This window comes from Coloeus monedula (assembly GCF_965178545.1).
Source record: "Coloeus monedula genome assembly, chromosome: 6".
NCBI classification, from domain to species: domain Eukaryota; kingdom Metazoa; phylum Chordata; class Aves; order Passeriformes; family Corvidae; genus Coloeus; species Coloeus monedula.
Genome location: NC_138786.1, coordinates 15,436,067 through 15,459,332, shown reverse-complemented (window position 1 = coordinate 15,459,332; position 23,266 = coordinate 15,436,067). Strand labels below are relative to the sequence as shown.

At 40.8% G+C, this 23,266-nt stretch overlaps 1 protein-coding gene across 2 annotated transcripts; it reads left to right on the top strand.

Moving 5' to 3' along the window:
• The first annotated feature begins 283 nt into the window (after nt 1-283).
• Nucleotides 284-22,877, top strand: HPS5 (HPS5 biogenesis of lysosomal organelles complex 2 subunit 2). 2 transcript variants are annotated; one of them, XM_082283534.1, is made up of 23 exons: nt 284-380; nt 1,497-1,666; nt 2,086-2,196; nt 3,031-3,095; nt 3,719-3,911; nt 5,388-5,521; nt 6,105-6,320; nt 6,657-6,728; nt 6,966-7,054; nt 8,023-8,201; nt 8,427-8,585; nt 9,309-9,468; nt 11,475-11,598; nt 13,301-13,447; nt 13,963-14,037; nt 14,511-15,118; nt 16,269-16,392; nt 16,593-16,748; nt 17,320-17,439; nt 17,734-17,847; nt 18,166-18,272; nt 18,925-19,210; nt 19,665-22,877. In XM_082283534.1, exons 2-23 carry the CDS (start codon nt 1,559-1,561, stop codon nt 19,723-19,725), a joined length of 3,408 nt encoding a protein of 1,135 aa, XP_082139660.1. In that variant the 5' UTR covers nt 284-380; nt 1,497-1,558; the 3' UTR covers nt 19,726-22,877. The 2 variants fall into 2 exon arrangements, with proteins under 2 accessions (XP_082139660.1, XP_082139661.1); XM_082283535.1 differs by lacking the exon at nt 284-380 and adding an exon at nt 610-712.
• The last annotated feature ends 389 nt before the right edge of the window (nt 22,878-23,266 follow it).

The following is a 23,266-nucleotide window of genomic DNA, read 5'->3' as shown; positions in this document are numbered from 1 at the left end:
CCGTCCCCCACCGTCACCCGTCCGCGCGGGCCCCGCTCGTCCCCCGCCATCGGCCCCGGCGGCCCGTCCTGCTCCGCTCCCGGGTCGGCGGCGCCGCCTCGCTGCGGGGGAGGGGCCTCCCCTCGGCCCCGGCCCGCGCGCCGGGAGGGAGGGGGCGCCGCGCGCGTCACGGCGTCACGTGGCCCGGGAGGCAGGGGCGCGCGCGTGACGCGGCTTCCTCCCCCCCCCCCCACTCCTCCTCCTCCTCCTCCTCCCGCACGGGCGGCGCGAGATGCGGAGCGGGCGCGCGCCCCCGCCCCGCCCCCGCGCGGGCCACGTGACCGCGCTGTTTGGAGGCGGGCGCGTGAGCGGCACCGGGAGGGGGAGAGGGACAGGGAGAGGTGAGCGACCGGGAGCGGGCGGTGTTTCCTGGCCGTATGGCCGCCCCAGGCTGGCGGCTGTGCCCCATCGGGACTCGGCTCTCGCCCCCTGCCCTGCCTGCGGTTTCTGAACTGGTTTGGGGGGGGTTCTGCTGCCCTTTGCGGTGCTCCTGCTTACTCCGTGTGCGGTTCAGCCCCAGCCGGCAGCTCCGGGCCGCAGCGGGATGGGGCACAGAGTGGGGAGGGTAGATGTGGCCATTACGGTTTTTAAGACGTTTTGAGAATTTTGAAGAAGCAACTTTCAGTTTCGTTGGCTAAATGTGCCTCTTCCCTTTTCCAAGTGCCTGGTGAGAGTGAGTGCTCACTTTTTTGGGGAAGTGTAAATTTCCACTTGGCGGCTTTTCTGGGAGAGAGTTCCTTAATTTACGTGATCGCATACTAAAGGTTACTTAGAAATTCCGGGACTTGACTGTGCAGTGTGATAGGTTTGGAGTTTTGTTAAGCAATGTACAGGTTTAAACTTTAAACTCAACAAGAAATTATTTTAAAGTATGTGCTGCTTAAGGAAAAATATGAGGTTGTGATTTCGACGGTTATTTAATACTTGGTTTTCGCTCTGTGTTATCTCTTGTATGCTGGAAAAGAGGTACTGTGGAGATGATAGTGCTTATGCTTGAATCAAAATGCATAGCTGCAGCTAATTCTACATTTGGCATAACTTGAGGATAGTAGTCCTTAAACTTAGTTTTGGGGGAGAATGTGATGTAGGTAAAAGTGACAATGCTAAATGTTTTCCTTGAGAAGATTAGTTTCAAATCAAGGGTGCATGCTGTGGGGAAAAGCACATTTTTCTATAAAATAAGAGTTTTTCCATAGGTAGATGTAACGTTTCACAGACAGATATAAATATAACTACAGTTTAAGTATTTCCAGGTGGGATATTTGATAGTTTAAGTTTTCCGAAATGAACAAAAGCTTCTCATAAATGAAGCAGAGGCCTAATTTTGCATCCCTTGGGCCTCTTCTTGGCAAACTGAAACCTGATGCTTTTTGAGTAGGAAAGCATTGTTTCTTTAAGCACAGAAAACCTGCTATAATACTAAAAACTAAACTAATCAAGATCTTTATTTTGGGCAGGTACAGCCAAAAGCTGAAGCTGTAACGTACCCATGAGTGAGCAGCACTAGTCGTGTGCATCCATGGCCTCTGTGCCTGTAATTCCAGACTCTTACAACCATGTCTTGGCAGAGCTGGAGTGCTTGGATCCATTGCTTTCTGCACTCAGGCTGGATTCCAGTCGTCTTAAGGTGAGTTTATGGTGTTTGGCTTCTTTTGATTTTTAAATTTTTTTTAATTCAAGTAATGGCTCCATTTGGTTAATTATTTGATTAAGCCATAGGATTAATCTAATTCATTTTGGGGGTGTGCATGCTGTCTTATGGGGGAGAGTACTCTGGGAAGAAAGAGTGAAGATAAAGGACCCTGTTACTTTGTGTGTGTTTCTTTAATGCAGCTGTGGGTACATAACACAGCCTGGCACTGCTTACACTGTTTGCTCCAGTTGTAAAGTGTGCTCTTTAATAACCTTCACTGCCAGTGGTTCAGTTCAGATACACACAGCTGGCAAACAATGAATCCTTTAAAAAAACCCCCACATAATAATGCAAGAAAAAAATGCTGTGATCAGAACTTACCAGGTTATGCATTATGGTGTTTATTCCTTCAGTGCACGTGTATAGATGTGTCAAAGAGATGGCTGGCTCTAGGCAGCTCAGGAGGAGGACTGAACCTTATCCAGAAGGATGGTTGGAAGCAAAGACTTTTTCTCACTCACAAGGTAAGGGTAAAGAATGCTAAATTAAAGTTTCTGAAAATGGGGCTGGGAAAGAGACACTATTTCACATTAATGTTTATTAAGAGTCAACAGGCATCTTCAACTTATTGAATTGTCCAAAGAAGGTGAGGTTTTGGGCTGCTGTGTTTAAAATAGATTATGGTTCTGAAGTGTATTCTCAGAGTGTGTGGTATAATAGATTTCATAAGGTGTGAAAAAAATTATTTCAGAGCGTTAGACCTTTGTTTTTCAAATTCTTAGTTTTAACAGCAGCAACGCAGTCACCTGAATATTTAAGAATTAGAAGAAAATTTTGAATATGAAACCAGAGCAACTCACAAGCAGATAACTCCCAGTGTTTGAATGTCCAAACTGTGACATACCTGGATAAGTGAAGAAAAGATAGGCTGACTTGCTTTTGCTGGAAGAGACCATGAAACAGAGATTGTTATTTGTACAGCCAGGTGCTGTTTCCTGGGAGCCACTGCTGCTTCCAGTGTAGCATGAATGCAGCCAGTTTTAAGGTTGGGGGCATCCCACTTAATTCTGGCAAAACAACTTCCAAAGGTGTGAGGACAGGAGACTGATTTCTGCGTGTTCCAAATCAGAGAGTGCACTGCAGTCCTTGCTCTTGATGTCATGTTGCTGTCAGCTGCATCTTGGAGTTTGTTGTTTGCAAACAAAACCCAAAGAAACAGTAAAAACCAACCACATCACAACAGAGTGTAGCATGTGTTGACATGAATTTGGTTTATATCTTAAAGATAAAAGCTGCACAGTGGTAGAGGCAGTACAGGAACAACTTTTACCTGCTCTTACTCCTGTGCTTGCTTTCAGGAAGGTGCCATTTCCCGGGTGGCTTGTTGTTTACATGATGAAGACTATGTTGCTGTTGCCACCAGGTGAGTGGTGTACTCACAAACTTGAGCACTGGATAAATATTTTTAAGAAGCTTCTAAGTTTCAGACTTGGACAGCTGCTGGGAACTTGGAGAGTTAACCTACCAGATTAAGTGGTAGAAGCCACTACAGGATAATTCTTTGCACAGACAGTTTGCTTAACTTCTTTTTTTCTGGAATAATTGTTCTAGATTAAGTATTATTTCTGCAACAGAACGTCTATGGCAGAGCTCATGCTGTGAAATGAGGTTGATGAATGTCTTTCTGAGACCTTTCAGCATCAAAAGAGGAATTTTCATTAACATAGTAGAGTGAGATTGGTAGTTAATTCCACTTATGTTTCTTAAAATCCATTTAAATATTTTTCCATATCTTCACTGGCATTTGCAATAAATGTAAGAGTAGCGTTACAAAGCTGCTTGTGCACTGTAGTGCAAAGAAGAACACTTACTCTTCTCCAGAATTGTGTGGTGCTTCTTGAAAGCATGCAGCCTCAAACAGAACCAGCTCTGAGGTGTTCTGCTTCTCCTGGGTCTCCTCTTTCTTTGGCAAAATGCATCTTTATCAACTGATAAAACATTAGAAGACTTATTTTCAAACTGTATTCTCTTTTTAACTTCTTGTAGCCAAGGCCTTGTTGTAGTCTGGGAGCTGAATCAGGAACGTCGTGGGAAGCCAGAACGGATTTATGTTTCCTCTGAGCATAAGGGCAGAAAAGTCACAGCTCTGTGCTGGGATACAGCTGCCCTTCGAGTTTTTGTAGGAGATCATGTGGGAAAAGTATCAGCCATCAAGATTAACACATCGAAACAAGGGAAGGTAAAATGTTGCATACTTTGAGCTGAATTCACAGGGGGCAGTGTGTGGAGTCTCTTTGTTTTAGTAAAGTGGAAGAGTACAGCAGTTGGCAGCTGATGAAGTTCTGGTAGCTTTAACTACTGGGATGAAGAACCAGTCTCTTGAGACAAGAAAAATCCTGACCCGTGAACTTCCCCCATCCTTCTTCAATCTGTCCTAGTAATGCAACATGAAAATGCTTTCAAATGTTCAGAGTTAAAAACTGATCAATCTGCTGCATCTTGGAATTTAAAAGTGTCTAAGTTAAGGGTCTTGGTGTTTCTGACCCTATTGGATTCCTTAGATTCCAGCCCCAGGTTCAGCTGTTTGTTTTAGTCCTCAGTTCAGCTGTTGGTCTGACAGAGCAGTCCCAGAGTCTGATTTTGCTTGGCATTTTCTGAATGCTCTCATTCTTAAACATCTGGATTAGATAAAATAAATTGTAGGTGGTCATTGAGCCTACATCTGTTGTATTTTGTGCAAAGGACACACCTGTTAGTGATAGCAGCCTGATTTCTAGCCATTGAGTGTTCTTTAGGTTTTATCACTACTGGGTCCTTTCTTTTTTCTTTTAATCTGTAAAAAGGAGCAGAACTTGGAAATAGTTGTGTTGTTCCAGGTCCTTTCTAGCCCTCACGGAAGATTTTGGTGGAAAATTTACTTAAAAGTAGCAAGACCATTATTACATTTAAAGAAAGAAGGGGGGGAAAAGTCAGCTGTGGGAAAAGAGGGAGGAGAGAAGGGCAAGGCCCATGAAATGTGTGTCTGCTCATGCCTGTTAAAGGAACAGGACTGTTGGATTTCTCAGATAGTGCACTTTGTCATATTCCTAAGAAGGGAAAACAACTCTTCAGCTGGCAAAAATAGTGACTGACAGCAAATTTAAATGCAGTTCCCAGGAGTTTTCTTATTCATAAGTCTATCTGAGACTGTTCATCCACCCATGCAAACTGAGACACTGGTATGATAAATAGTATTTGGATAATTTGTGGCAGGGTAACAGACAAGGTGAGCTTATGTGAACAACCTAATTCCAATAGAAGTTGGTTTTTGTATCGATTAATCTCTCAGGTGTGTTTCCATAAAAGTGCTAGTGCCAAATACCTGTGGGGAGAATTGGAAACAAAAGCACAAAGATTGGAATAGTAGGAATAAAACCTCTCTTAATCTTACAGAAAAACACCCTTTATAAAAAAATATCAGGATGCTACAGGGATATGATTTTTTTTTCTTAAATCTTCAGTAATGGTTTTGGGAAAGGAGGATTTATACTTCTGTGCTTCTGAGCATTGCAGCCTTGCTTTGTAAAAACAGAGAAGAAAGGAACTGCCCTGTCTTACGCTGTGTATTCATAGCATACATGAGTCTTTTCTGAATTTTGCAATTTTAACATAATAAAACAGTCTTTACTTTGAACTGGAGACCAGCATGTTTTTTTTTTTTCTTTTTTAACTGTAGGCTGCTGCTACTTTTGTGATGTTTCCTGTCCAGATCATAACCACTGTAGATTCTCGGGTGGTTCAGCTTGATTACTTGGATGGAAGACTGCTCATATCATCACTTACCCGCACTTATTTATGTGATACTGAGAGGCAAGTTCTATTTTATTTCTGAGGTACTGGACTTCACAGGGTCACACACAGTTTCTGAAATGACATCAATGTCTCTTTACCTAGCCCATGCTCTCTCAGTCTGTTTCTGAAGATGTTGGCAGAGGTAGTGTCAAAAATTTTACTGAAGTCAGGATAAACAACGTCCACTGTTGTCCCCTCAACTACCCAGCCAGTCATTCTGTTGTAGAGTGCTATTAACATGATTTCCCTTTCACAAATTCATGCTGACTATTCATAATCACGGTCTTATTTTTCTTGGGATTGGAAATGATTTCTGGGAGTGTTCACACCTTCCCATCACCAGGTTGAACAACTGGTTCTGCTGAAAAAAACCCCTTTGATCTGAATGTTCGTTTCAACTAATGAATATTTCTGCACCCTGTCTTGTGTAAACTTTGTGCAGGCTTTATAGTATTCATTACAGATTTTTTTTCTTAAGCATCAAAACCAATTCAGCAGCTGGGATTGAGTATTTTTTATTCTTAAAGAAAAACATAAAATTAATTAGAGTCTTTATTAATGCTGCCTTACTTAACAAGTACATTTTTTTTTTCCCTGCTAGAGAGAAGTTCTGGAAAATTGGAAATAAAGAGAGAGATGGAGAATTTGGAGCATGTTTCTTCCCTGTTGGAAAAAACAGTGGGAATCAGCAGCCATTAATATACTGTGCTCGACCTGGCTCGAGGATGTGGGAGGTGAACTTTGATGGGGAAGTGCAAAGCACACATCAGTTCAAGCAGCTGCTCTCGTCACCACCTCTCCCTGTTGTTACTCTCAGGTAGAAACATGTGTTATCAGTGATAAACTTGGTTTTTTTGGACTTCCAGATGAACTGGGAAGAACTGCATTAATGCTGAGAAGACTAAATAAACTCCTGCTGCAGTCAAATGTTAATCCTAGTTGTCATCTTAATACAGTCTCCTCTAAGAGGTATAGCCAGCAATTATCAAAAATGCCAAAACCTTGATTCTGCAGCTGTCTGTGTGAGCACAATGAATGCTGCTGTCATGACTCTATATTTATTTAAGCCAGCCGTGTATTTACAGGATTAACAATTCTAGAAAGTGATGTTATTGTAGTTATGCTTGTAATTGATAATAATTTTATTTTGCAGGCAGGATCCTCATTATACTGGTTCCAGCTGCTCTCCACAATCTTTATCTTTCCCCAAGCTGCTGTATTTGACGTGAGTATTTGACAGCATAGCTTCCTGTTAATAAAATAGGCTTAAAAATTATATATTCTTCTCATTTATATTGCCAAGTTCAGCTTTTTTCTGTAAGAATTTCCCAAGTATCATGCTAAACACCTGTCTCACATCTCACTTGCTATAAATCCGTGCATATTTTACAATTTTTAAAAAATTTTACCTGTATTTTACCACAATTGACTGTTGCTTCATTAACATTTGCTCTGCTTGCAGTGAGCACTGTGTGGTGACCTGGACAGAAAGAGGCATTTATATTTTTCTTCCCCAGAGCGTTCAAGTCTTACTCTGGAGTGAAGTGAAAGGTAAACTAAAGTTTCTTAAACTTTGCTTTGTAACACTGTCTGTTACACTGGTCATTCCTGAAGTCCTTGTCTTACATGGAGCCTTTTCAAGCTCACTTTCTGCAGCTGGACTGCAGAACATTTATCAAAAAATTCCCTTGTCATATGTCAGGTATATCCTTGAATATTAACCATCTCCCTGCCTCCTCCAGCCAGCCCTTCCTTCCACAGATCTGAAAACACATTTCTTGAGAAACAGCACGTGCTGTAGAGTGACACATAAAATACAGTAGTTAAAATGCAGGTGATTAATCTGCAGTGTCCTTTCCTCTTTTCTCTTTACTTAGGCTCATTATCAGGTATTCTGTGAAGGATAATCTGGCTGCTGAAAGCTTTAAACCTGGGTTTTTTTCCTAAAACCTGTCTAAATTGCATCCAGAGAATATTTATTTGGCAGATGAATGAACCCTCATAAACTGTTATGTGTGTGTGGTTATAAGAAGAATCCTACAGTAGTTACTGTCAGTCAATCTTTCCCCTTCTCCCCATTTTGGTGTTAAGTTTGTGATATGTTTGTTGTGAAGTGTTTGCATGCAGCATAACTATTGCATTTGAAAACTGCTGGAAGGCCAAAGCTGTTTTTCTACCAGTCACTATTTTCCTTCTGTTTCAAAGCAAACAATTAGGTATTGGTCATCTTTAACAGGCTTTAATTTTTCATCTCCCCTCAGAGCAAAAGGAAACTTTTTGGTAATTTAGTGTATTTTTTGAATGTTTTCTGGACATGCAACTCTGGAAAGTTTTGACACTGTGTTTTTTAGTGGTTAGATGCTTGGTCAGCACTCCTCAGTGTTTGTTTTCCCCATGCTTGTGCTTTGCACCCATTTGCAGTCAGGTGGGAGTATGTTTTTACCATCTTTCAGGGACAGAAAGGAATGTTGATTAACAACTTCAGTCCTTCAGGTATTGCTGTGCATCTGGTTTTGCAGATATTCAGGATATCGCAGTTCACAAGAGTGAGCTGTTCTGTCTGCATACAAATGGGAAAGTTGTGCACCTCTCCCTGCTGCTGGTCGATCGCTGCATAGAGCGTCTGATGAGAAGAGGGTTCTGGACCCTTGCTGCCAGGGTCTCTTGTCTCTTCCAAAATTCAATTATTTCTTGCAGAGTAAGTAAATACCTCTCTGTAAATGTGCAGTGTAACGTCACTGTCTTTCCTGTCTTCTCCTTCCATTAAGTTTCATGGTTACTGAGATTCATTTTGTTGGTGTTTTTAAAAAGTCATCTCAGCATTATACTTTAAGGATGAAAATCTTCCTGCATATATGGCATCTTTTGCTTTTCACCTGTGCATTAGAAATAATAGTACATCTGTTTCACTGGCTGCTTTTAGGCAAGAAAAAATTTGCCTCTAGACAAGCTGGAGCACTTGAAGTCTCAGCTGGATGCTTCAACCCAGCAAGATCTCACTGTGCAACTGGAAGAACTGATTTCAAAGTTGGAACCTCTAGATTCTGCGTGCAGCAGTAGAAGGAGCAGTATTTCATCTCATGTGCGTATATTGGTAGTGCCAAAAATGTTATCTACAGGTTTTGTCTTTATGGCTTAAAGTCACCTCGTTGCTCACTTGGAAGATGAGGCTTTCATTTCTACCCTGTCTACTACAGCCCATAGTGCTGCGTTCTAAAACTAGGTGGGGTGAAGAGGTATGAAATACCACTACTTGCATTCTGTAAGCTCTCAGACGTCTGCCTCTTTCCCTTATTATTTTAGAGCTAATGTCTGAGGTGTGGACAAAGATTGATACAAAGATGGCTTTTTCCACAGCTCAGTTTAGTGTCTTACCATGCTTCAGTAAAGAGAGTCTTGATTATAACTCTAGTTTTATGTGATGAAAATGAATGAGTGCTCAGAACTATCTTAGCCCTATTTAGAAAATGGTCTCACTCTAAGAAGCTTAAGCAGAAAGCTCTAAGGAAAAAAATCAAAGCATATTTCTAATAAACATACAGCTGCTTTTCAAGAAAGGGGAAATATTTTATAGTTAATACAATATCAGCTCCTGCTTTCACTTTAAAAATGTTTAAAAGGAAAGTTTAAAAAGCCAAGTAGTGTAAGTACCATCTTGATGTGGTAGACAAGAGATTTCCAGGCAGTGAATTATGAGATGCTGTGAGGTTATTAGTGTGGGTAGAGTTGGTTGTGTTCATTGCAGAAAGTTTAACAAAGGAAGTATAGCTCCCACAATGTCTAACTCCTCTTGTTGGTCTGATAGGAGAGCTTCAGTGTCTTAGACTCTGGAATATACCGTGTTATCAGTCGAAGGGGCAGTCAGTCAGATGAAGACTCATGTTCCCTCCACAGTCAAACGTTCTCAGAAGATGAGAGACTTAAAGAATTTCCTGCACACCATGAAGATGAGCAGCTGGAACTTGGTAATGTTTCTTAATGAAAATTGTTTGTTGAATGTGTTTGTTTTTTCAACAAGAATTCAACTGGGTTGGCTCTGTGCTCTTATTTTCCACCATCGAGTTATGAATTATTAATACCTGTAATTTGATCAATTGAAACAGTCACCCCACCTTCCAGTCAAAATCCTTCCTGAAACATTGGTGTGAAAAGCTGGCTCCACAGAAATCCAGGCTTAAAAGCAAACAAAACCCAGAGAAACAGAACTAAAGGTTCTGAGGGCTTTTATCAAGCCAGGGCTCCACTCCAGTTTCCCTCCCTCCACTTGTAATCCAACATTAATGCTAAGATTCCTTCAGCTGTCTATGCCAGTGTTAACTGAACTTGGAACAAGATTTATTTGCTGCCAATATCCTTTTGTCATTTTTTTTTTCAAAGAAGAACTTCTTAATCTGGATTCTGTCTTATATTTCTTCAGGGAAAGCAGAAGGATTCTGATAAATGTTCTTAACTTTCTTGCAGGGTTTCCTTTGTACAGGGGCTTGTCTCTTACACATGTAAACATTAGCATAGGGGTGCTAGAATTGTTAATAACTAACATTTAGCCCATCCAGGGAGCTTTTTTATTTCCTGACAAATGTCTGTCACTGGACTTAAGATAGATTGAGACTGTAGTGGATCTTCTTCTCTGCTCTTGTTGGGACTGGGAGTGGATGCAGAAGTCTGGGATGATGAGGAGCTGGCTTAGTTCTAGGTATGGTAGAGAGGCTTTCCAATAAGACTACTACTTAGTTTTTGCAAGGAGTAGGTGCCAGTTGAGGGTGGGGAGACTTTGGATGCTTTGGAGAACACCACAGTGGGGAGGGAGAGTGCAGAAATTGGTATTTACTCCCCTACTTGTCAGTAGAGAGGTCCTGCTGACTAAGGTATGTGCTGTTGGTAGCACTTAGGTGTACATGTGCCTCTTTACCTACATCACCATAAAAACAAGTGAGGAGACTTGGAAGTGTATAATTTCCAACATTAAAAATCAGAATTCAGGTGACTTAATTTTTGAATGTCAGAAGATAGAAAAGCTCTGTGTTCCACAAGAGATAACAAATTTGCTGTTTGTTTCCAAGTAGAGAAGTTCCAGATGCTTATTGAAGCACGAGTACTTGATTTGGTATTTGAAAGAAATGGACTTAGTGTTTCCCTGCTCACAATGACATAAGATGTAATGAGTTTTTAGGTTTCTAGTCTGCATAATGAACAAAAGCAGCCTTATTTACAACCAGTTGTAAGGTCAGTTGGGACCTTTAGGCACTGTCAAGAGGGATTCTGATGGTAGATTTTCTGTAACAGCGCAGGATCTTTTCCTCTTAACGCTGTGGTTACTGCTGACTGTTGCAAAGTACAGTGTCATCCTAGTTAAAAATGATCCCTTTTTTCTTGTTGCCATCACTTAAAGATACAGTGTGTGTCTGTACCCGGAAATGATTAAGCAAAACACATTGTAGATACTGTTAGGGATATAGGAGAGAAAAGGAAATATTCCATGTCTCTGTATTTCCTGTGATTCTTATCAAATGCCAGAGAGCTGTGGGTTCACTTAAAAATCTAAGTCCATTCAAATGAGAGGGTGATTTATACCCTAATCATGGCTTGTGTCTCTCTGTTCACATGTGAATTGATATATGCTACAATACTTAATTTTCCTAGATGTATAAATAACTCAGTGGATTAAATCAAGATTTTTTTCCCCTAAATGGACTGTAAGTCTACTTTTAAAAGGTCATTTTCATACTGTTGTTGATCATTATTTGCCTTGCTACAGAGCCAAAGGATTATTAATAAAGCAGACTTACTAGGTTCAAAGTCAGTAGTAAAACGGCCCTTGAAACCTGGCTCCATGCATTCTTGAGCCTTAAAAAGGAAAATGTGGTGGGCAGGTTATCCATTAATGAATTAGTGACTTGCAGTTCATTTCACTATTCCATTTTTTTGCCAGGCCACTGTTTCATGACCTTTTTATTTCAATTCCATTTGTCAGAGAACGTATCTCATGCATCTGTGGTGGTTGAGGCTGACCGGAATGAGACATTTCTCCCATTCAGTATTCCTTTGTCATTCCGTTCCCCATCTCCTCTCGTGTCTCTCCAAGCTGTCAAAGAAAGGTAAAACATGCAGCAGGTTCATTCATCCATTACATCTTTCCTCTTCTGTTCCCAGAATTTGTAGCATTGTGTGGTTTAGTTCATACTCTGTTCTGCAAACATAGAACCAGAAATGCAGTCAGGTTTGCCAGGCAGTTTAAATCTTTGTTTTGGCTCCAGTGAAGATATAAAGAGCTGCTGGTAACTTCAGTGGAGCCAAGACTTCAACCTCAGTTTTTAAACAGTTAATAATTGTTAAATGTCTAAGAATGTTTACTGTTATCCTGTAAACTGTGGTCGTGGTTCGTTTTCAAAGGAAACTTACTGAATATTATTTTGGGATTTTGCCTTTCTGGAGCTTAGAGGGAAGGCTGCCTATGTTGCTTGGGGACAAACAGTAAAATATTCAAAGCAGATAGATATTGCTAAAACATACTTGCAAAGTGGTCTGTCCTATCCCCACATGAACTTTTCAGTGAATCAAAGCAATTTCACAAACATTTGTGGAATAATGGTAGCCTATACCTGGTGCAATTAGATCTGTGTCCATTTTTTGTATAAATCACATTGGTACTTTAAAACTTTTTTAAAAAAAAGTGGGGGATGAGCAGGTGGGTGTACAAATATAAAGGAGATAGTGTTAAATACATAACTTAAGGTTTTTATGGAAGTGCTGTATGTTAATTACTTAGCTAAAATGTCTCTGGCCTGGCAGTGGTCTGAAAAATTGTATAGCCTTCCTTTAATCACTTCAGTATGTAAATCGTGACCTCCAGCAAGAATTGTAGCTGCTAGCAGCAGTGTGAGGATCTCAGAATAAACATCAAAAGTACATGCAACATTTTGAGTTCTTTCTAAACTGTAAGCAGCCTTTAGGATTTTACAGTAAGAAGTGTTTCTGCTAATATTGAAAGCTAAGTTTTCAAGTATTCACTGCATGCAAGTAATCATTGAATAAAATATTATCATATTTACAGTTAGTTTTTAAAAGTTCAGCTTTAATCCTTCTATACATTAAAGTCCAATTGTTTTGCTAAATTTGAATCCTTTCTGCTTTCTGCAGCCACCTTTCGACTTTTGCTATACCTTGTTATAGTAAAAGATGCTGGGTTGGGGTTTTGGGGTTTGTTTTCTTTTAGTTCTGGAGCAGAAAGTGTATTTTTGTGTTCAAATCTTGTTGACATAGTTCTCTTCGTGGCAGTGGTAGAAATAATTGAGTTCTGGTATGTTCATTGAGCTTCCTCTTCATTAAAATACCTGAAGGAATAGGGACTGCTGAGTGAAAAGGACATTTTTGGTCAGCTTTGTAATCTGAAGAATTAATTTGAAACATTGTCAAGTGGTTTCTTACCACCAGGAGGGACATAATTTCCTAAAGATGCTTTATGTTTAAAAGCTTTAAAATACAGTGTAGCCAATCTGCACTTACTTGCATACAATATGTGTCAAGATCTGTATCTAATGTTGGTATGTGATCCTGTTTCTCCAGCAGGGGTGTTCAATACATCAGGTTTCTATTCTGTGCTCAAAGTATGGACCATGACTGAAGTATGAATTTTGAGCAGGTTCTAAGTTTTGCTCCTGTTGGTCATCACTGCTCTCATCCTTTTCTTAAGAGTTCTTCAGATTATAAAGTCTCTGAAATGACGGTTTGAGTAAAAAAGTGCTTGGTTTGATTGCTTTTGAACTTTTGATTTTAAACGTTTGAATTTGTGATTCCCAGTGTTTCCAGCTTTGTGCGCAAAACCACGGAAAAGATTGGCACACTTCACATAAGTCCTGAATCTAGAGGGAAGCATGAAGCAAAGGATGATGAGCAGCTGTCAGAGTTAACTGTTAATCCTGTAGCATCTCCCCAGGAAGAAAAAGAGTGAGTGCCAAATCACATTTTCTTAGCAATTGTATTTTCTGGATGTCCCGAGGATAGCAACCTAAGGAGAAACTCTTTCAAGCAGAATGAGGAACTTGGCATTAGGTTTTTCCAGCTGCCTTCATTCCTGTGGTGGGTTTCACTGGTTCTCCCAACTCCTTTCTTAGCACTGATAAGGCAATGAACACAAAGCTAAGTCATTTCATATTCCAGTGCTAATGTACCATTTTGGACTAACTTTCATACAGTAGCATGGTACTTTTTTTTTGTTCAGTACCTGCAGAAATTTACTGTAGCTGGAGTAGAGCCATTATAGAAGGTCACAAAAATAGTATTATCTGTTGCCCTTCATGCCAGATTTATCCGTAATTTCTGCTGAGCTGTTCCTTCTTATGAATGAAAGCTTTGTATTTAATAAAGGAATTAGTGTTGTTGAGGAAATTTGTCAGGAAATCCTCACTTAAGTTATTGAAGTTAATACTTCAGATAAGACTCAAATAATTGTATTTTTCTAGGTCAGAACCCCAGAACTGCCAGCTTCCTGAGGAGGACTGTCTGAGAGATCTCAAGGCTGCAACAGCAGAAGCTATGTAAGCAGAGAAGCTTTTTACTGTATAGGTACATTGGCAGAAAAAGTTACTGGGTTTTTAAATTTTTTTTCATTCATTATGTGTATGTAAGAGTGATGCTGTAAATGTCTATTAACATAACCTGAGAGGATCTCATTTGGTGAATTATTTGTTTCCCCTTTTTAAAACCAAGCAAAACCCACTAAAAGCTCCTCCAGCTGTATCCCTTTGGCTTAATTAGAAGCACAGTTAAAATCAAAATCGCAAACAAAAATTCGTTCTGAAAGAAATCCCGGGGAGCTCAAAATGTACTGAAGACAAATGTAGACAGTGTGAAGTAGCCTAAATTCTGTTTGATACACTCAAAATCACAAAAAAGCCAGCAAATGACTCTAAGTCAAGTGTAGGACTATAGTTACACAAAGCAGATTTGAAACTTCACTTGTGGCATCTTAAAACTGTTAAACTTAGCAAACTTCTTTTTAATGCTGCAGAGCCAAGCTCCAGGATCCCCTGGTTTTATTAGAACCTCAGTGTATGAGAAGGGTCTTACAGGAATGGCTTGTCTATCTAGAAGAAAAATTCAGCAGCAAGGAGCATTCTGCTTTGGCTGTTAAGAAAAGCAAGACTCTGTGTGCTGAAGAACAGAGGGCAGTCCTGGAGGAAAACCTGCAAGTGGCTCCAGCTGGCAGAGATGCAGTAGACAAGGAACAGAGTGGTGTTTTGGAAGACTGCATTGAAAAGGAAAATACTGATGAAACCTGTGCAAGCAAAACCGTGTGTGAAAATGGTACTGATTGGAGGGGGCCTCCGGGCTGCAGCTTTCAGGTGTCTCCTCTGTGTGTCATCGAACCGGATGTTCTGAAGGATCTCGTGGAGCTCACAACTCTGTGCTTTGAGCTGCGTGTCTTTTCTTGTGGGAGTGGTGAGGCTGAGGAGAGCTCTGAGGGAAGTCTGCCACCAGCAGCTTCAGGGACCTTGGCTTGTAGGTTTATGCAAAGCTACTTTTTCCTTTTGGATTTAAAGAGAGTAAAGCAGTGTATTATAACCACGTGTGCCACCAACCCTAATGTGTGGGAAACGTACATTGCAGGATTGAAAGGTAAATATTGAACGTTGTATTACTTCTTAAACTGAAAATAAGACTCTTTGGGAGAAAAGGAAGAAAAAACCTTGAAGACACTCAAAATTGTGTGTGCAGATTTTCCTTCTGCCAGTGTAGTGTGGCAAGGGGAGGATGCTTGGTGTGTGGAAGTTTTTGTTCTGGTTTTGGGTTGTTTGATTGGTTTTCCCCCCTATACTTCCCTTAGGAAGAACTTAGCTCAGTTGGTTAGAACATAGTGCTAATAATGCCAGCATCGTGGGTTCAAGCCCTGTATGGACCATTCACTGAAGAGTTGGACTTGATGATCCTTGTGGGTGTCTTTGAACTCAGAATAACCTGTGATTTCTTAAAAAAAAAGAACTACTGGCTCCTTGGAGAGATTGATCTCTTCCCCCTTTGCAACTTCGAACCTGTTAGTTTGTGTGGACCTTGTTGATTGAACACTGTAGTGATCCCAGCCTCTTTACAACCATGTGTGCTTCTAAGAGCAAAAGCATCATAATTAGAACCTCAAATCTGTAGAAAGAAGGCAGAAGGGAAGGGAGGGGCTTCAGCATTTGCACTGGAAGATTCAACTTGTAAAGGAATGTGGTTAATATGAAACAAAACTGAATGGAGTAGATGGTTCCATAGATATGAGTGGCTTGTGATCACTTCATGCTTCCCTGTTCCACAGAAATACTTTTTTGATCTTTTTTTATGCCTCTTTAGCTTTATTGAACCAAAGCTTTGTGATGATATTGGAAAACAGAACTTTTCTGTGCTCTGCACTCAGCTTCTGCCTTATGTATTTCTTTTAAGAGTGAATTAAAGCCTTAGCATGGCTTCTGCTCCAACAGAGAGCAGTTAAACAACAGAATCTTGCTTTGAGGATTGGTGCCTGGTGTTTGTGTTTCTGGGAATCTCTTCGCTGTGTTTGGATTCTGAGAGCCCTCAAAGTGACAGTAGTATATGCATTCCCAGTTTGTCCTTAGTTGGACTGCACTTGTGCCTGTAGGTTAGTACCTGCATTTCATCAGGATTGAGGTGGGTGTTGAACTTCCATGGAAACAGTGATAGCTGTTGTTGAGCAGAGGACAAAAGGACAGGCAGGGTGTGTTAAGGAAAAAAACTTGCCCATATCAAGTGTTCACTGGTTTTTTTTCAGAACTAACCTGTCACAGTCCAGTGGCTTTAGCAATGGAAAGTGAAGATATGTTGAAAATACTGAAGCTGCTGCATGACCTGGGGCCATGGGATGACAGCCCACTGTTGCTGGCACATGCTCAAAGGTTTGTACCCAAATCCTCTTTTTCTCTTCAGCATTGTTAACTTCCTGGCAGGAATTGCTTCACTTACCATGTCATGAAGATTTCTGGAATCTCTTAGAGAGATCACCTTCCAGTACTATCTTGAACTTGCAAGAGATCTTGAAAAAAATTTTTTTGCTGTTTGGTACTGAAAATATTTTTTATTCTCTCTCTTTCTCCAGGCTTTATGAAAAATTTGGGGAAACAGCTCTTCGGCCCTTGATCAAATTCCACCCCTCTATTTTGCCTTCTGATATTAAACAGCTTTGCAGGAATGATCCGGCTCACTTCTTAGCGTATTTAGATAGTCTGGTGAAATCAAAGCCAGAGGATAAAAGGTAAGGGGAGTGTAGAATCCTTTTCATCTGTCTGCTCTTTTCATCATATAGCTGTGTGGAGTGTTTTCCTTTATTTGTTTTGGCTTTTGGGGACATTTTTTAGTGTTTCTGTATCTGTCTGCTTGGTGTTCTTTAGCATTAGGTTCCAAGTAATTCTGCCAGTTTTTGTTGGTCTTAGACTGGAGGTTTTTTTAGGTTAGATTCTAGTTTTAAAAGGGTTTTCCTAAATAATACTTTTAATGGAATTGACTTTTTTTGTTCCTGTGTCTGCAGTTCAGTGCACAAGGGTTAGATGGCATTAAAAAAAAAAACCAAGCAAACCAAACAAAAAAAAACCCCAAACCAAATCTGGGGGAACACAGCCTGCAAACTTGATTTTTGCCTCAATTTCTGGAGACAAATAATTTTAGGCTTTTCCACATTTAATTTTACATCCCCCCCCCCCCCCTTTTTTTTTTTTTTTTTGTTGTTGTTGATTTGTCCACACACAATCTCTGCTGCTCCATATCTGGTATGTTTAAGACTGGTGGGGTTTAGGATTTTTTGTTTTAATGTCTACTTTGTTTTCCAGGCCATTTCTCCTTAGGTCTCTTCTGCAGCCGGAGTCTCTGCGGTTGGACTGGTTGTGCTTGGCAGTTTCTCATGACGCTCCACAACGGGCAAACACTGTGGATGAGGAAGGAAATCCCAGGTAAAGTGGGTTTCACCCGAGGTCCTGAGTGCAGCAGAAAGATTTAACAGGTCTGCTTTTGGGTTAGATTTTGTGTGACAGTTTGGATCACTGACTCCTTGGAGCATTTTGCAGAGTCCAGCAGAAACAACCAAAGGATTGAATAACTTTTATCTGTAATGCCTTCCAGAGTGGCTGCTCTATTGAGACTGCACATGGTGTTTCATTCATTTTTCCTCCTCTCATTACATAAATCTGCCATAATGTTCTGAAGAAAATCAATAATGCTTTAAAACTGAGTTTCTCATCTTCTAGGCCACGATCGCATTTGTTTACTTGGGGCTACAGCCAGCTCATTCTGCTCTTGATTAAACTCCCAGCTGATTTTGTTATGAAGGAGAAGATGGCTGACATCTGTAAATCACATGGGTAAGGAGAAAACTTGGTAATTCTTGATACTTGGTTAGTGGGTATTCTGACCCTGAGAAGATAGGTCATTTTCATTTGTATCTGCTTCTTGTTTGGACAGGGTTTATTTAAAAACCTCTCCTTTTTTGAGGATGAATATAGAATGTCCAGTTTAATGTACCAAATGGGAGGTATTCCTCATGTCCTTGCTCTATTGCTGACATTCATTAAATTTAGTTGCTTTTGTCTTCACTGATACTTGTATGAGCATGCAATTGTTCTTGACTTTGGTTTGAACTGAGTATTTGATTCCTGGAAATCTTTACTCTCTTATTCAAGATTTTGGCCTGGATATCTTTTTCTCTGTCTGGAGCTGGATAGAAGAAGAGAAGCCTTTACTAATATCGTTCATTTGGATGATTTGAGCCTGTTGAATGGAGAAGATGGTTAGTAGTTCTTAAGCTGTGTAAACATACTTCTGTAATGTAGGAACTGCTCTTATATGGTGATTTGCCCAAAGCTGAGTTGAACTTTTATTTTTTGAAGTGTTTTTGTAGCCCTAGCTGTGTGTAGTACAGCATATTTGAAACACATAGGTAGGCATTATACTCCTGCATCTTCATGCTGTGCTTTGTGAAATCAGTTGTGCTAGAAAATGCTTAAAAGTTGAAGAATCTTGATTTGTTTATCAGCTGGGAGTAGAAGCTAAACTTAGTGTTGTAGACAGAGGAATAGGAAGCCTCCCTGCGCAGGACAAAACTCCCCCACTATGTGTGCACACACTCAAAGTTAGGGTGAGCAAAGCATTGTACCACAAGGCAGAATTTAGAAGAAAATTCACTCCAGCCCTAAGATGGACAAAATTTTATCTCTTGACTTAATCCAAAGCCTTGAATACTGAGCTATTGTGAAGCTACGTGTGTTCACTTTACACTGGGTCAGTCAGGGCAGTACATTTGTGTGCACAATTTGCTTGTTGATAATGCTTGGTTTCCTAGAATCTTCAGAGTAAAACAGAACAGCTAGCTTCCCTTTTAACTACAGATACAGTTTAAAAAGCAGGCTTAAAATAATTTGGTTTACAAATTTTCCTTCTAGGTTCCATCCCAGAGACCATAGAAGAATGGAAATTTCTTCTGCATCTTGCACAGAATCACAGCCCAGCTTTCCACCACCAGGGCCCACAGAATGGGAATGCTGTCAGCAATGGAGGCCCCAGCTGCCCAGACTGCATCACTGTGGAAAATGTCGCCTTATTGCTGGCCAAGGCCATTGGCCCAAATCATGCCTTGCCTCTCTTGCAGGAGTGTGGCTTGACACTAGAATTGTCTGAGAGATTTACTGGTGTCTGTGAGATACTGAGAATTGCTGAGAAAAGGCAGAGGTAAGAGATGTGTCAGCAGAAGATCCACACTATTCTTTTTGGATCTCCTTGGTGCTTTAAACTTCCTTTTCAGTTAACAAGAAGATAAAGTGCTTCACGTTTTTACCTTGGGTTTTAGGTTCAGCTGAAAGCTTTCCTATTATTTAAGAACTATGTGTTTTGCAGTATAGGCATTTTAAAATTGACAATGAGTAAACAGGAAATCATACATTAAAGATGTACATGAGGGAGATTCTCTGAAAGAGATCTGTCCTGGCTGAGACTTGTACAGACTCTGATCTCTCCTGTTTCTTCCAGTGGCGTGAACGGTGATGTCAGGATGTTACTTTGAAAATGCAATCATGTTTTTCACAAATTTTTCTTTAAAAAGCAAACCAAAACTCAGTTGTTCTTTCTGTTGTTAGCTTTTTTACTGTTTAACTTTTTTTTTTTTTTCCCTTTGCTTTAATTTCAGAGCGCTGATTCAGTCCATGTTGGAAAGGTGTGACCGGTTTTTGTGGTCTCAGCAAGCATAGAAAACAACTTGGGAAAACTCTGGGAACATTTTATACTCTAATAACTGTATATTAAAGTGCCTCTTAAATTTCACAGGCCCTTAAAAATAGCAAACTCCTGTCTAAAAGGTCAGCTATACTGAGCCACTCTCCATCTGGCAGGTATCTGACCTGGAACTGGTGGCAGTTCTTTCTTATTCCTTTGGAGATGAGTTTTGAACTGTAGAACATAAATCAAAACAAACCAGTATTTATCTTGAAATGAAGCTCACAGATTTCCAAGATGAAAATTGCTGAATTTATTTTCTGAGTCTATAACTTAATTGTTTAGGGATATGAGCCCATAAGTATTAAATTATGGTGTATAAATTTTTTTGTTTCTTTGTTTGCAAACGTGAGAAACCATTCCTGGGAAGTATCTAAGCCTATACTTGTTCTACTTTCCTGTAAATGACATTTACCTTTACTGTTGCTTTAGAAGTGTTTGCTATGGTGTACCTTTTGGTTTTTCGCCCCTCTTAAATTATATGGACAGGTTTTGCCTGACTGAAATACATTAACAAAGCCAAGTCTTAAAATGGGAGGGATATGTTTTTAAGTAGTGAATTTATGGTTAAAAATGCTGACTAACAGACAAACTCTTAAATGAACTTGCTGCTAAACTACAAGCACAGTATTTCTAAATTGCCCATACCTGTTTGTGCAATGTGACCGTAGACATCAGTTATGATATTCCAACAAACCTCAGGACAGTGGAATTAGAATCAGTCATTTAAGTTGTAAAAGACCCAGAAGATCCAACCCTCTGACCATTAGCCTAGCACTGCCAAATCCACCCCTCAACCATGTCCCAAAGTGCCACATCTACATGGCTTTTAAATGCCTCCAGGGATGGTGACTCCACCACTTCCCTGGACAGCTTGTTTTGGTGCTGGACAACCCTTTCTGTGAAGAAATGTTTCCTAATATCAAATCAAAATGTCTCCTGGAGCAACTTGAGGCCATTTCTTCTTGTCCTATCCCTTGTTACTTGGGAAAAGAAACCCATCCTCACCTGGCTTCCTTTCAGGCAGCTGTATAGAGTGTTAAGGTCTCCCCATAGCCTCCTTTTCTCCAGGCTAAATGCTTGCAACTTGCTCAGCTGCTCCTCACAGGACTTGTGCTTCAGACCCTTCCCCAGCTTCATTTCCCTTCTCTGGACTCGCTCCAGACCCTCCATTTCTCTCTTGTTGTGAGGGGTCCAGAACTGGACACAGCCTTCGAGGTGTGGCCTCACCAGTGCCGAGTACAGGGGGACAATCCCTGCCCTGGTGCTGCTGGCCACCCGATTGCTGATCCAGGCCAGGATGCCCTTGGCCCTCTTGGCCACCTGGGCACTGCTGGCTCATGTTCAGCTGCTGTCACCAGCACCCCCAGCTCCTTTTCCCCTGGGCAGCTTCCCAGCCCCTCTGCCCCAGCCCGTAGCACTGTCTGGGGTGGTTGTGACCCAAGGACAGAACCAGTCACTTGGCCTTGTTGGACCTCACACCATCGGCCTCAGCCCACGGATCCGGCCTGTCCAGATCCCTCTGCAGAGCCTTCCTGCCCTCCAGCAGATCAACACTCCCACCCAGGCTGGTGTGCCTGCAGACTGACTGAGGGTGCCCTCCATCCCCTCATCCAGGTCTCTGGTAAAGAGCTTAAACAGTACTGGGTCATCACTGACGCCTGGGGAACAGCACTTGGGGTTGGCCACCAGCTGGATTTAACTCTGTTTTCCACCACTCTCTGGCCTGATCATCCAGCCAGTTTTTTGCTTGGTGAACAGTGCATATGTCCAAGCCATGAGCAGCCCATTTCTCCAGGAGAACATTGTGAGAAACACTATCAAAAGATTTTACTGAAGTCGAGGTCAGCTTTGGTAATTCCATAATTAATTCTGACATTTTGGAAAGTGAGAGGACTTATTAAAATAATATTTTTAAAAGCTGAAGATTTATGTAAGTGTTTTTAGATGAATGCTGTTAAGAAAGAAGTCTTTTTACATATTCAGCCAGTGAATATAAAGATTCACAAAATCCCTTGGATTTTATATCTCATTTACAGAACTATGCTTTGTACTAGCACTCTTCCTGTCTTTAATACATCTATGAACAAGTTTCTTTTTAAGCTTCTAGTTTTGACCCTCTTCATTGTCTGACTCACATTTTAAGCAGAAGGCCACATTGTCTGGTCAATATTCAGTTTTCACAAGTGTCATTTAAATAAAGTAATGCATTTATTGGATCTAAATTTAATTAAAATTGATAATTTTGTTGTAAAGTGATGCAAAAGTACTGTTTTATAATCTTTTTATGTAGCCTTGTAGCACTTGAAGTATTGCAAAATAATGCTTTTCATCAACATAGGACTTAGTACAACTTTCAGCCTTTTGAGGGATGCAGTCTGCACACTATTTCATCTTGATTGCAAGAAAACTTGTGTGTGGAGGGTTGGTTACTTCACTAGAGGAAGTGAAGTTGCAGGAGACAGTGAGTGGCAGGCTTTCATCCAGAGTTGCTTGTGGAAAAGCCAATACAGGACTATTTCTAAAAAAGAAAACTTTCAATCTTCTGGGGTTTAGATTCTGCCATTGGAAATAGAAGGATCTGTGCCATCAGGAATACCCCCTGCTCCCGCAGTAAGACTGGGGATGCGAGTCAGGCACCTACCAGATGGCATTGGTGCCTGTTCTCTTCCCTGCCAGATGAACCTGCTGCTGCCTCAGGGGCTGCCACAGTTACCTGCCTCGGGTTCATGCAGTGTGTGGTGTAGCTGGGTGCTCCCCTTGCCTTCCTCAGAGGAATTCCTGGATTTCTGAGAATGTGCCTGGCTTATTTCCATACGGTTCCACTTTATTTGCTTGATGTATTTTGTGTATGCATCAGTTTCTTTCTTACTTTTGTGAGGGGTTTGTACACTTGGTTAACTTTGACTGCAGATTGGGGTTTTTTTTTGTTTTGTTTTTTAACAGTAAATCATAATTCCAGTTAGAGCTTTCTTTAAAAAAAATCAGGTCAGAAGGGTCATACAGGTACCATAATGGGAAGTGTGTGTTCAGATTTTGCGTTTCAAGTGAGCTTGTGTTTAACATTGTGTTGATCATTTCAACTAACTTGGCTGTCAATAAAGAGTGAGAGTTTGCTCTCTGAAGAAGAGTTGGAAAATGAATGTTTCCTGTTCTGGATGAGTTTGTTTTCATCTCATAGGGGTAAGGGGAAGGGACTGTAAAATGAGAGGGTCTTCTGTTCAGAAATCACAGTTGCACAGAGCAAGGCTCCTGTCAGCCAGCTAAGCACACACCACTCACAGCTTGAGCCAGCCTCACTGGCTTTGATTTTTGTGGGTGACTAGTGCTGGGAGAGACCCTTGAAAAGCAGAGATGAATAAAGGGGGCTTAGCCTGGAGCAGCTTTAAATAGAAACTGGTGGCGGTGTTCTGCTGGGGTTTTTTTAAAGAAAAAACGATCATACATTATTTCACATTTATTTCACTATTAGAAACCTATGGGTAAATCAATTTCACTTCTGATAAATATCGGCAT

Excerpts from the sequence above, each read along its gene's own strand:
- HPS5 (XM_082283534.1), top strand. The coding sequence starts at position 1,559 with ATGGCCTCTGTGCCTGTAATTCCAGACTCTTACAACCATGTCTTGGCA. Across the intron at positions 3,096-3,718 it reads TATGTTGCTGTTGCCACCAG|CCAAGGCCTTGTTGTAGTCT; the intron begins GTGAGTGGTGTA and ends AACTTCTTGTAG. Across the intron at positions 17,440-17,733 it reads GATGAGGAAGGAAATCCCAG|GCCACGATCGCATTTGTTTA; the intron begins GTAAAGTGGGTT and ends CTCATCTTCTAG.